This window comes from Vombatus ursinus, unplaced genomic scaffold (assembly GCF_900497805.2).
Source record: "Vombatus ursinus unplaced genomic scaffold, bare-nosed wombat genome assembly UNPS02011700.1, whole genome shotgun sequence".
Lineage (NCBI taxonomy): Eukaryota > Metazoa > Chordata > Mammalia > Diprotodontia > Vombatidae > Vombatus > Vombatus ursinus.
Genome location: NW_020951478.1, coordinates 811543 through 824247, shown reverse-complemented (window position 1 = coordinate 824247; position 12705 = coordinate 811543). Strand labels below are relative to the sequence as shown.

The 12705-nt window shown below is 35.5% G+C and overlaps 1 protein-coding gene across 1 annotated transcript in view; it reads left to right on the top strand.

Annotated features, from left to right (window-relative positions):
- Window positions 1–12705, top strand: part of ALG5 (ALG5 dolichyl-phosphate beta-glucosyltransferase) — a 52066-nt gene that overhangs the window by 19553 nt on the left and 19808 nt on the right. Inside the window, exons 6-7 of the mRNA XM_027856933.1 lie at window positions 2087–2200; window positions 11289–11348. Of these exons, the coding sequence (XP_027712734.1) occupies window positions 2087–2200; window positions 11289–11348 (174 nt within the window). The remainder of the gene's footprint in view (window positions 1–2086; window positions 2201–11288; window positions 11349–12705) is intronic.

The window sequence follows — 12705 nt, the reverse complement described above, 5'->3', positions numbered from 1 at the left end:
GGTATTCACATTCCCATTCATATTTCCAAATTCTGCGTAACCTTCTGGCATTCTTCTGTTTTCTAGAAATCCACTAAAAATGGACTTGCATTGCTTGAATGTCAGATGTGACTCCACTGTTTTTATTTCTTTTCACTCGTATTCTAATTAATGTGATACTACACTGTGATATTACATTGTTAATATAATATGATATATAACACCACCAACCAGAAATGGATTTGTCATTAGGCAATAGAAATTATCTCATTTATGTCTACATTTCTAAATGTCATACCAGTATTCCAACTATATATAGTTTGTGGTGTTTCAGTTTCTCATTCATGTTTCCAAATGTTTTATGACGGGAATTTAGAGCTATGCTATATATAGTTATATGATACACATGTAAGCTATACAAAGGACTATCATTTAAAATTACATTCGCATGATTTACTGAGTGTCATTGGTAACACATTGGTAAAGTGGTAGCTGGATGAATTGACATTAGTTGCGTTTTAATGAGGTTCGCTATTTCTTGACTTAGCTCCATGTAACATCTTTAGATCTTTTGGTAAGAGATTTCCTAGATAGACCTCCACTCTCTGTAGGCAGGCAGGCAATCACAAGGATTTATTAAGCACTTGATGTGTGCCGAGTACTATGAAAACCAGACAGAAAGGCAGACACATGATTCTTGCCCTCAAGAATCTCATATTCTAATTGAGACATTTCACAGTAAGGCACCACACCATAAAAGTTACTTTTTATTCCATAGATCATGTTTTGTAAAATACTATATTATGTATAAAGAGTATACCTATGGCTCAGAAAGGTCCTTAACTTCAACAAAATCTATGTGAATTCTTTCAAAGTACCAGTAGCCTTATTCAACTTTATTCATATTTACAAATGATAGTACTATCAACTCCAACAACCAGATAATTGACAAAAATATTAGTGACCTAACTTAAAAGACTGAAGTACATTAAACAGTTAAATAATATTTATTCATTGCCCACTATGTGCATGGAATTATATTAAGTAGACTTTGCAAGCATTTTACAATCTAGGCTTGTAAATAAAGAATATAGACCTATGAAAATTACCTAAGAAGGTTTACTTAACAATGGCAAATGTTCAATATGTGGAAAATAACAAAAGTGCTGAGAATATACAGTAATGGGCTGATCTAAAAGCCACATGCTTTACTGGATAAAGTGAATCTTGAGCTAAAAAGGTGGTTAGAGAGTAGATTGGAACATAAAAGTGTTGTTGGCATACAGACTCTAGAAACATTTTGACAATAATAAATTATTATTTGCTACTATTTGTAATGTTAGGGCCAGGATGAGGAAAGACTCACTGAACTTAGAGACATTTAATTTTGAAATTATTCCCCAAAGTAGTTGTTTAAACCCACATTACTTTAAAAAAAATTTTTTTTTGGACAGGACCTACAGTTTCATTAGTGTAAGGTAGAGAGGTCAAATTCAGTGCCCCCAAGGGAGATTAAAATGGAATTGGGAAATGTTTAATAGCATAAATAAAAATGTAAGACAATATAGTTAATGTTAATGTGTGGTTTTCCAAGTCAAGAGGCAGCCTGTAGGGATCTATTTGAGTTTGACACACTAGTATTAGGAGATCAGAGTGAAGAACTTTCTCTCTCAATGAAAAGAGGCATCTTCTCTACAGGTTATATATAATCTTCGAGGTTTGTCTGGGGCATTGAGAGGTGAAGGAACTTGCTAGGGTCACGTGGTCAATATGTGGCAGATTTGAACCAGGTCTTCTGAATCTGAGGCCAGCAGTCTCCACTATGCACACTGCTTCTCTCTAATTAGTAATAAATTCCCACCATTCCTTTGCATCTGTACAGTCAAAAACTGGGTTGTAGCAAAAAGTAATGCAAATAAGTCAAAGTATGTAAAGATTGGAATAATTATGAAAATGGATGGGATTTATTTGATCTCACAGAATTTTAACTTTCTCTACTTCAGCCTCATTTTAGTCTTAAGTATTTCAAATGAAATAATTCAATTAAAACTTTATGTAATTTTGTCATTTTTATTAAAAGTATTTTTATTGACATTTCTAAATGCAGGGCGTATTCACTTCTCGAGGGAGAAAGATCCTTATGGCAGATGCTGATGGAGCCACAAAATTTGCAGACCTTGAAAAATTAGAAAAGGAACTTGGAAATCTACAGCCTTGGCCTGTGAGTATAATATTTTATGATTACCACTAAAATATCAATAAGAAAATATCAAAAAGAAAAATTTGTGAACAAAGCCCCTACATAAATATTAGTTACTTATCATGGAAATATGTTTACCACATAATGAAAAACAAAAAGACTCATTTTTTAACATCATTATTCTCTTGATAATACTTTTTGACTGCAGTTTATGGAACACTACAATCAAATTGCCAATAACTGAAACAGCAATAGAGAAATACATGTTAGGCATGAGTAAACTATAGTATAATGTGACTGATGGTTTGCATGCAAGAAATGGCATCAAAGATTACTTCTGGGAAATAGATCATCCCAAAAGTACATGTGCTAATTATATAATGAGACAAATGATACTGCATGGGTGATGTGAAGACTCTACTGGTACCCTGAAAATAACGAAAACCCCTCGAGGAAGGTGTCCAGTGTTTTGGGGTAGGTACTCTATAGAAGATTTGTAAGAGACATGGAGAAAAGTCACATGGGATGAGAGGCCTAGATGGACCAATACCACTAGAAGGAGTAACCACATTGATGAGCTCATCCATTCACTGAAGTATAGGTAAAAGGCCAACACAAACCTGAAATGTTTGGGGTTTGTTAATCATATTACTATCTTTAAGGGTTATAATATTGTGCTTTTTTTATGATGATTTTCCAGTGAGAGTCCAAATAACTATCCTGCCAATTAGTCTGGTGAGTCCCTAATTTTTTACCTCGTTGTTGTTGATGAGTCATTTCAGTCATATCTGACTCTTCATGACCCAGTTTGGGTCATGGCAAACATTCTGGACTGGTTTTCCTTTTACTTCTCCAGCTCATTTTATAGATAGGGAAACTGAGGCAAACAGGGTTAAGTGACTTGCTCAGGGTCACATAGCTAGTAAAGATCTGATACAGAATTTGAACTTGGATCTTCCTGATTCCGGGCCCAGTGCTCTATCCACTGTGCCATCCAATTGCCTTTTGTCTTTTACAAAGATATTAATGCTTACTATGCAAATTTATTATGCTCTCACTTTTGTTTAAAATGTTTAATATGTCTAGCACCCTTTGAGTTTATTTTTAAGCAGTTCTATATAATGTTTTCTCCAAGGGTGTTTTAGAAAATATCTTTCCACTTGATTGTATGGTTCATACAATCCTTTCCTTGGCCTTACCTAGAGGTGGACCAGGATTGGACCTATGATTAGGGAAACCAGCTGCCAGGGTGCTGTCTTCCATGACAAAATCAGCCTTTGAGTCTGTGAAGGAAGGGATAGGAGCCTGTCATCAGGACCAGAAGGGCAGAAGCAAAAGACTTGTCAAAAAATACTTGATGTTAATCACTTACTAATACCCAGAGATAATCAGTCAGTGAATTGCTTCTATTGGTCAAAAGCTGTCAAGCTTTTGGTCCTTCTCCAGGTCATAAGAGATCACACATAGAGCAAGCTGCCTTCAAGTATATTAAGGACTTTGATGTGAAAGGTGGATTAGACTTATTCACCCTATGTTTACAAGCAGTGGGTGGGAGTTGCAAAGAGACAAGATTATGCTTGATGTAAAAAGAAACTTCCTCATGATTAAACCTATTCAAAAGGGAAATGGGCTGCTTGAGGAGATAACAGGCTCCTTCTCACTAGAGGTCTTGAAGCGCAGTTTCAATGATAGTAAAAAGCACTTATTAAGCAACTGTTCAGTGCCAGGAACCATCATGGGCCCTAGTCACACAAAGACAAAAATGCAATAATCTCTTCCCTCGGGGAGCTTCCATTCCTAATGGGAGAGCTCCATAAATGTTTACTGACAGAGCAGCTACACATATGAACAAATAAAAGGTAATTTTTGGTATGGGTCAGGGAGAATCAGCAAGGCTTCGTGTGGGAGGTGTTGCTTGAACAGAGTTTTTAGAGGAAATGAGGAATTCTAAGAGACAGACGTGAGGTGGAGGAGAAGGTTCAGAAGCAGGAGATGGGGTATTGTTTGTGAGGAACAGCAAGAAAGTCAGGCTGTGTCAGAGTCAGCTGGGTCCAAGAGTGTGGGAAGGACCATCCTGCTTCCTCCTCTGCCTCCCACAAACACAGTCACTTAGCTGACAGTGCAGATGGAGCTTTCATGCGAAGCAGTAGCCACTGTTCCAAACCCAAGAGTGAATGAAGCAACTGCTGCAGTGCCATTGAGCTGTTCATTCCATCACCCAAGATAATGATAATGGTGAGGAAGAGGATAGTGACAATATTTCTATATTGCTTTACTGTTTGTAAAGTACTTTACAAATATTGTCTCATTTTATCCTTATAACAACCCTGGGAGGTAGGTTCTATTATTATCCTAATTCTCAGGTGAGGAAATTAAAGTAGACAGATGTTAAGTGACTTTCTAAGGATCAGACAGCTACTGAGTGTCTGAGCAGGGCTTTGAATTCAGGTTTTTCTGACTCCAGGAGCAGTACTCTAGCTACTCCATCACCTAACTACAGATATTCAAAAATTAGCATTTACTCTTCTGAATCCCTTGCAAGATTGAGTTTGACTAATGCTGAGACATCTGTTCACTGACATTATTAAAAACCTTTAAGGAAGGTTTTGCCATATGACAGCCAAACACTGTATAGATATTTTCCCTCTATTATTCTTCCTGTGAAGAAATGGGCTTACAAATAAAATTATGCCTTTTTGCAAGTGCAGTAACTGAGTCAAAGAAAAATGAAATTACTTACCCCAGGTCATTTAAGAAATTGAGGTAGAAGAGTATGCTAGAAATAATTCTTGAACTTCTTCCTAATCCGTTTCCTCATCTACCAGTGAAACATGGTCAGTGGCTGTGTTTGATTGACTGACATAATATAAAAAAAGAAGTCATACAAAGGGAGGTTTTTAAAAAATTTATCATTACTTTTACCGTTTTTTGAAAACATAAAATAAGGAATTATTAAATTACCATTATGTCCTTTTTTTCCTGCCCTGGTTTTGTAGTACCCTCAGATATCTAATTATTTCAAAATATCTATTTTATTTTAATTAATTAAATTTTAATTAATATCAAAATATTTAATTATTTCAGAATTCTCACAGTAGAATTCATTTAAATTCACATTAATTTATAAGTATGATAAATATAAGATAAAAAATGTGAAGGAGTGGCAAATTTCTCTGATTCCTTATAAATGGTGAGGGCTAGCAGATGGCCCTATTTGTGAATTGCTTCAAGCCCTCAGACATTGTAGTGCCACCTAAATGAAATCTATAATCATTTAAAGGATTTCATAAGCTCGTAAAATCTGATATTTAGATCTTGATGGGATCTTAGAGTCTCTTATCTTGTCCAATCTCCATTTTATAGATGAGGAAACTAAGGCCCAGAGAGCTTAAGTGATTTTTCCAACATAACAGTGATAGTAAATGAAGTTACCTAACTTTTCTCGCAGGAAAAACCAAATGATAAAGAATTCCTTTTGTCCCAAATACTACATGCAATACAATGGACAGCTCAGAGCTGTCTTGGACAGACATTGCGGATGGACATTGAACTGGGTAGAGATTGAATAGGATGAAGAAAGTGGGTTAAAATGCATTTGGGATGTTCTAAACTATAATTAACCTTCATGCAATAAAAATGAAACTGCTTAGCACCAGTGTTCTCCCTGTGATATATAGCTGGCAATCATAAAACACCAAGAGCTCTGAGGAATCAAAACTGCCAAAAGGTGATTGGGAAGGTACATGGTGAGCATAAGTAAACTGAAGCAATATTACTAACAACAAATTGTTTGCTAAAAGAAATATAAAAGTGACATAAATCATGTAACGAGAGCTGACACGGACAGCACATCTGCATCATTGGTACCCACATGATGTCCAAAGAAGGCCCCCGGTACATTAGGTGGACTTCCCATAGAGTATTTATGGGAATACTTGCACAAGAACCACAAAGGTTCAGAAGGTATGGGTGGATTGTGATTCCAGTCATCAGAGGGTACACTCAAAGTAGTAAAGTCGCAGATTCATTGAAGCTATAGATAGGTAACATCCAATACTTTTAAAGAATGGGAGTGTAGGCAAGGGGGAGGGGGAGAATACTAAGATAAAACAATGGCAGTTATAACTCTGTAATTAAGAGTCCGCAAAGAAGCCTAGTGAAAACTTCCTTGTCTGTTCATGGTGCTTGTTGTACTATATTTATATAGCACAAATTTAAAATATGGATGCTATGTTGTGGAAGCTTACTTTTTGAAGTGATAGATGGGTGACAGAATATCTAAGCTGAGTGAACATTTCTGTGACCTCACTAGAGGGCACTAGCTGACTAAAAATATTACATGTTTACCTTTTCATATTTGCAAGCATTACCTCAGGAATTTCTACAGCATTTTTATCATTAACGTCTGTCATTGTGTCCTTTCTTAAGTTTCATTTTTCATTGAAACTGCAAGAAATTTACTCCCTGTCTTACTCACATCTTAATATTGGAATGTTCTAATCGCTTTTGCGGGTCTAATTGACCTTCCAAGATCTGAAGGCCAAAATTGTATGTAATTATTTCTCTTAAAAATGTCCTTTTTTATGTTTTTTAGGTTTTAAACTAAATGGCAAATAGCTTGATCAGAACTTTTTATAATCCCTAGTTATGGAATGGGACTTTACCTTTCAATTCCATACCTTTTTTATTCTTAACATTTTTCTGGCTTTTCCTTAAAACTACTACCAAATTCTCAATTTCTGGTCAGTAAGTAACAAGCCCTATTAATGAATGTATGCTTGCTTTGCATTCATTTTTCTAAATAAAGTAGTATTTTATCCAGAGCTCATTTGTATTGTCATAATGTTGGAAATTATAGCCCAGAACAAGGAAATAAGCAAAACAAACAAAAAAAAACCCAACCAATAGGTATCACAAAGTCCATAAATTTAAAACTCATTACTTTTGATCATGGGAGAGTTTCTAAAGCCCTCCGTTGAGAGTCTGTCCGTGTGGTAGGTAATGTAGAACCTGGGTTCAGATCTTGCCTCTGAAGGTTATTTCTTGTGTGATCTTGGGCAAGTCATATCGTCTCCCTGGGCCTCAGCTTCCACATTTGTAAAATCAAGGGTTGAATAAGATGGCTTTTGAGGTCCCTTCAAACTCTAGCTCTATAACCCTGTGATCCTAATTCTAACAACCTTGATTCTCTAGTTTCTAAACCAAAAGCAGATTAAAAACATCAAATGTAGGAGAGCACCATGCAATTGAATCAAACACTGACAAGGAACAGGACAGCTGAGCGCAAGAAAGGAGAAAGAAAAACCAAACCCCAGTTTAAAAGGCACAGCAGTATAGGACCATCTAGTACAGGAGCAGCAAATAGCCCTTTCCATTTCACTGGTTCCTAATGACCCTGAGTCATCGGGAAAAGGTTACATTATTCTCTGTTTACTGTGTTAAAGAAAGCAGGGAATGCTGAAGAAACTTTTTTATGAAAAATGCCAAAAAATAACATTTTGGTGCTTAAGTGGAAGACTTACTTTCAGAGAACAGCAGCTTGTTATTCCCCAAAACAAAGAGCCACATTTTTCACAATATATCGATTATTAGTTGTCACGAATGGTATCCTAAAACCAGATGCTTATAGGAAAATTTTTACAAAAATGTAAGCTTAAAGCTCTCTCATTTTTATTGAATAGGTTTTAGGACAGCACTATGCGTGTATAGATGGTTGATTACAGAATTTTAGAATTGAAAGGTTCTTCAAGAAGTTATCTAGTCTAATGCCTCAGTCCTCTAATATCCTCAACTAGTGGTCAGCTCTTCTTTACTTGTAAACCTTCAGAGAGAAAAGACCTGCTGCTTTCTGAAGGAGCCTTTTCTCCTTTTGTTAATGATCCCATCTCTAGCAAAAACTAAGTCGTCTTAGTGAGTGTATGCCTGCAAGACAAGGATTCAGGTGTGTAAGGCCACAGCTAAGTCACGTAATCTCCCTCTGAGCTCTAGTTTTCTCATCTGTAAAATGACAATGACATCATTACACTACATACTTTCTAGGGTTATGGAAGTGATATATGAATATTAGTAGTTATTATGATAATGTCTGTGGGAAGACCCTAATTAGGGCCACAAAGAGTTGGAAACGACTGAAACAACAACAAAAATAGCACTCCGCCTTAATAGGTTGGTTACTTTAGGAGTTCAATCAGTTATCAGTTTATAAGTGTACAATCAAAGAAAAAATGCATTTCAGCATAAGACATGTTTTCCGTTTTATCTTTGCATAATTTAATTTTTATTCTCATGATTTATTCTGATAAAATCTTACTTTGTTCTTGGTTTTTTTAATTTTTTTATTTTGGAATATTATACATTTCCTTCTTTCCTTAATTCCCTCAGGCTCAGTTCTCCTGTATCACCATCCTTGAGATATTTTAGAAGAGCATTATAAGATTCTGATTAGACACTTCCTTCTTAAAAAATAGTATAGTACTTTCATGTAGAACATGCCCCACTGCCCCCACCTTTTTTTTTTTAAGCCACCTCTGTATTATTTCCCATCTTTGACAGACTAGCAAAAGTACTTGACCTGAATAGATCTGAATTCCATATTGTTCCTTAAGACCTTTGGTGGAAAGGCCCCCATATCCTCGTAGATATTCTTCCTTAGGCACAATTTTTAGAACAAGGATACCCTTCAGTTGTGAAGAAGTAGAACGTGTTGGCTTATCATTTATAAGCTCTTTAGATTAATTCGTCCTGATATCGAGATCAGTACCATGAACTCATTTCCTCCATAAGGTCCTATGCCTAATAAACTCGTGTGTTTTTCTGATATACAAAAAAGCAGAGATGTTAAAAGCACTCAAAGAAGTAAGTTGTACTGATAAGCTGAAAACAAGTCTGAAAAGATTTTAGGTAGAAGTTTTTAGCTCCCGTAAAGACTGTCACTCCTTGCCTTAAATTCATTTGCTAAAAACACACACGCACATGCACACGCACACACACAGTTTAAAAACAGTGACGTGGGGGTGGGGAGAAGCGTGTGTGCAAGCTTCTGCTATTAGTGATACAGCTTTGTGGCCTTTCTTTGCTATAAAATTAAACGTAATTTATTATTGATTGCTTGAGGGCATTGTTGTTATTGTTTTGTTTTTTGTTTGTTTTGTTTTGAGACTAAGTCTCCCCATTTCATTTAGACTGGAAGTATAGCAGCCACTCACAGGCCCAGTTCCACTGCTGGTTGGCATGACAGTGTAGACCTGCTCCATTTCCAACTTAGACTGGCTCCTCCCTCCCTAGACAATAGGGAAGGGGACCCCTGCCTGGTGGGAGGTGCTCATTATGTCGTTACTGATCTTAGTGTGAGCCTTGGTGATCAACTCTCAGAACTCCAGAGGTCACATGATCCACCAGCCTCAGCCTCTGCAGTAGCAGGGATTGCAGGCTTATGCCATCATTAATAGTGTCTTTTGATAATGTCATATATGATATGATGATATGATATTATATGGAATTTTTCCCTTTTGTAAAGTTTTCCCTCAATAGCTTTCTGCCTTACTTTCACCTCCCACTCTTATACCCCCAAGGGAAAAAAAAAAACTTATCTTAGAATGTTAGAAGGTGTCTTAAAATTTCGTCTAGTTCAACCCTTTCGTTTTATGGTGAGATGGCTGGGGTGCAAGGAGGTAAAGCCTTTTTTTTTATACAGGATCACCTAGCTAGTTAGTGGTAGAGCCAGGACTAGAAAACCTGTCTTCAGACTCCTGGTCTAGTATTTATTATGATCATTATTATTAATTTTTATTTATTTAGCACTTTATGATTTATAAAACACTTTATATATTTTCTTTCACTAAATTCTCACATCAGTCCTTTGAATCCAGTATTGTATTATTCCCATTTTATACTGGCTTTTTCTTCTTAATGTTGGCTGTTTGATACAAAGAAGACATGCAGATTAGGTAAATAAATGTATGCATACATACACGTAAAACCACCTTTTTACCTAGCCCTCAATATTCTCCCATCTGATAAGCATTATAATGCTTCCTTAAATTTACAAACATTCTGAACTATACAAAAAGTCCTAAACATTAAAGTCCTAAATAAACGTGAATAAATTTTAGAGAGCGATTTGTAACCACACCCAGAGAGCTATAAAACTGTGTATAGTCTTTGACCCAGCAATCAACTACTAGGCCTACATCCTAAAGAGATCAAAAAAAGGGGGAAAATACAGAAATATTTATAGCAATTCTTTTTGTGGTGATAAAGAATTGGAAATCTAGAGAATGCCCATCATTTGGGGAATGGCTAAACAAGACATGGTTTGTGATTATGATGGAATACTATTGTGTTATAAGAAATATCAAGCAGGATGGTTTCAGAAGAACCTAGGAAGAACTTACATGAACTGATAAAAAGCAAAGTGAGCAGAACCAGAACATTGTACATAGTAACAGCAATGTTGTAAGGATGATCAGCTGTGAAAGATTAAGCTACTCTGATCAAGACAGTGATCCAAGAAAATTCCAAAGGACTCATGATGAAAAATGCTATCGACCTCCAGAGAGAGAACTGATTAAATCTGAGTGCAGATTGAAGCATCCTTTTTTCACTTAATTTTCCATGTTTTATTTTTGTCTGTTTTCTTTGGTAACATGGCCAATATGGAAATGTTTTACATGACTTTACGTGTATGATTGATACCATATTGCTTGCTTTCTCAAGGAGGGGGAGGAGCAGGATGGAAAAAATGTGGAGCTTGAAATTTTAAAAAATTAATGTTAAAAAATTTTACATGTAATTTGGAAATATTTAATGAAAGCAATAAATATATTTTTAAAAATTAGTTGTTGAAATATATTAAGTCATTGAACTAAATATATTAAATATTATCAAATAATATTAAACATAAAGATATTTTAAATTAAATGAGTTATTATTAAACGGACACTGAAGATAAAAGAAAAATTCAGCTTCCCCACGCTGAAACATTCACATTGCTAATGAATTAATCTTTTCCTCAGTGATGAGGTGATACTGTAGGCAACTCTATAAGACTACAGATTGTATAACAGCTGCACATAAAATATTCTGTTTTTTGGTTGCTTTTCCCCACTAGGATCAAATGGCTATTGCTTGTGGATCTCGAGCTCATCTGGAGAAAGAATCAATAGCTCAGGTAAGGCTTTCACAGAGTGGCCTAGAACACTATTTGTTTTCATGTATTCATGTTGCAAGAAATTAAATGAACCTTTCAAGTTTAAGACAAAAAGACCCACTTTTTTTTCTTTTTAAAAGAAAACTTGAAGAATTTAGTGCATTTATTTATGTGCAGTATTCTGAAAATATAAATGAGGTTAGACTTTCTAAAGTTCAAAGACTGGTGGAAACAGGAAAAATAGGATACAGATATATATATTATTGAACTTCTCTTAGAATGTACAAAGAGTCCTAATACAGTGAAATACAAAACTTCGAAAGGAAAACAATTTAAAATAGTTTGTGTATAGACTAACACTGGTCATGTTAACCCACTTTTAAATGGTGTATTTTGAGTTTAACTCAGTCTAAGTGGTTATTTTTCTTAGTGTTGCCTTTGTGTTAGAAAAGTGATGAAACCTAAACTCTTATTATTCCTTTGCCATTTAGTATCTGACTTTTGTTTTACAGTATAAGATGTCTTAGGAAGGCTCCATAAACTACAAGAAGAAACTAATCTCTGGAAATTAGGTAGCATATGCTAGAAAATCTATGGGGTACCTAGAGGGAACGGAGTTTAAAATGTGTTACAGAAGAAAAATACAGTGATGTATATGTTCTACTTGTACTGAGAAATTTAACCTCATCACACTGTTAGTGTTTATTCAGTAATAATGATTCTAGAGGTGAAAGAAAATAAATATTCTCCTATTTAATTTTTATTTGATTCAGCTACATAAGAAAAATATTAATGCCTTCTTAATATTCCCTACCATAAGTTTACCTTTCAATCAGTTTAAATTGCTTAAAAACGTATATACATCGGGCCCTTGTAATTTTTTATCCTTTTATGGTGATAAAGAATAAAGGTGCCATTCTGTTGTTCCTTTGGGAGAAGCTTTCCAAGAGGATTCTTCTTTTGAGACCGAAGAATGGCCTTTGATATTTATGATTAAGAAAGGTTGGCAGAGAGACAGCTTGGCTTAGTGGTTACAGAGTCAGCAGGCTGACCTGGCTTCATGTCCCACTTCTGACACATGCTGTCCATGTTACCCTGAGAGAGTCATTTATCCTCAGTGTTCTAGGCAACTCTCCAAGACTACAGGTTGTAGAACAGTTGTTTTGGTTGAGGCAGTTTTTTCAATAGGAGTTTACTACAATAATAAAAGCATGGGTCCAAACTCCCAAATAAGACCCATTGGCTATCTGGTTGTATAACTTTCTGGGAATGGTATCCTTAATGGCAGAGACTTTGTTTCTTGGCCTCCTTTAAAAACAAAAAACCCACAATGCTTAATACATTGGACTCTGAATAAGTAGGTAGTGATGAAACAACA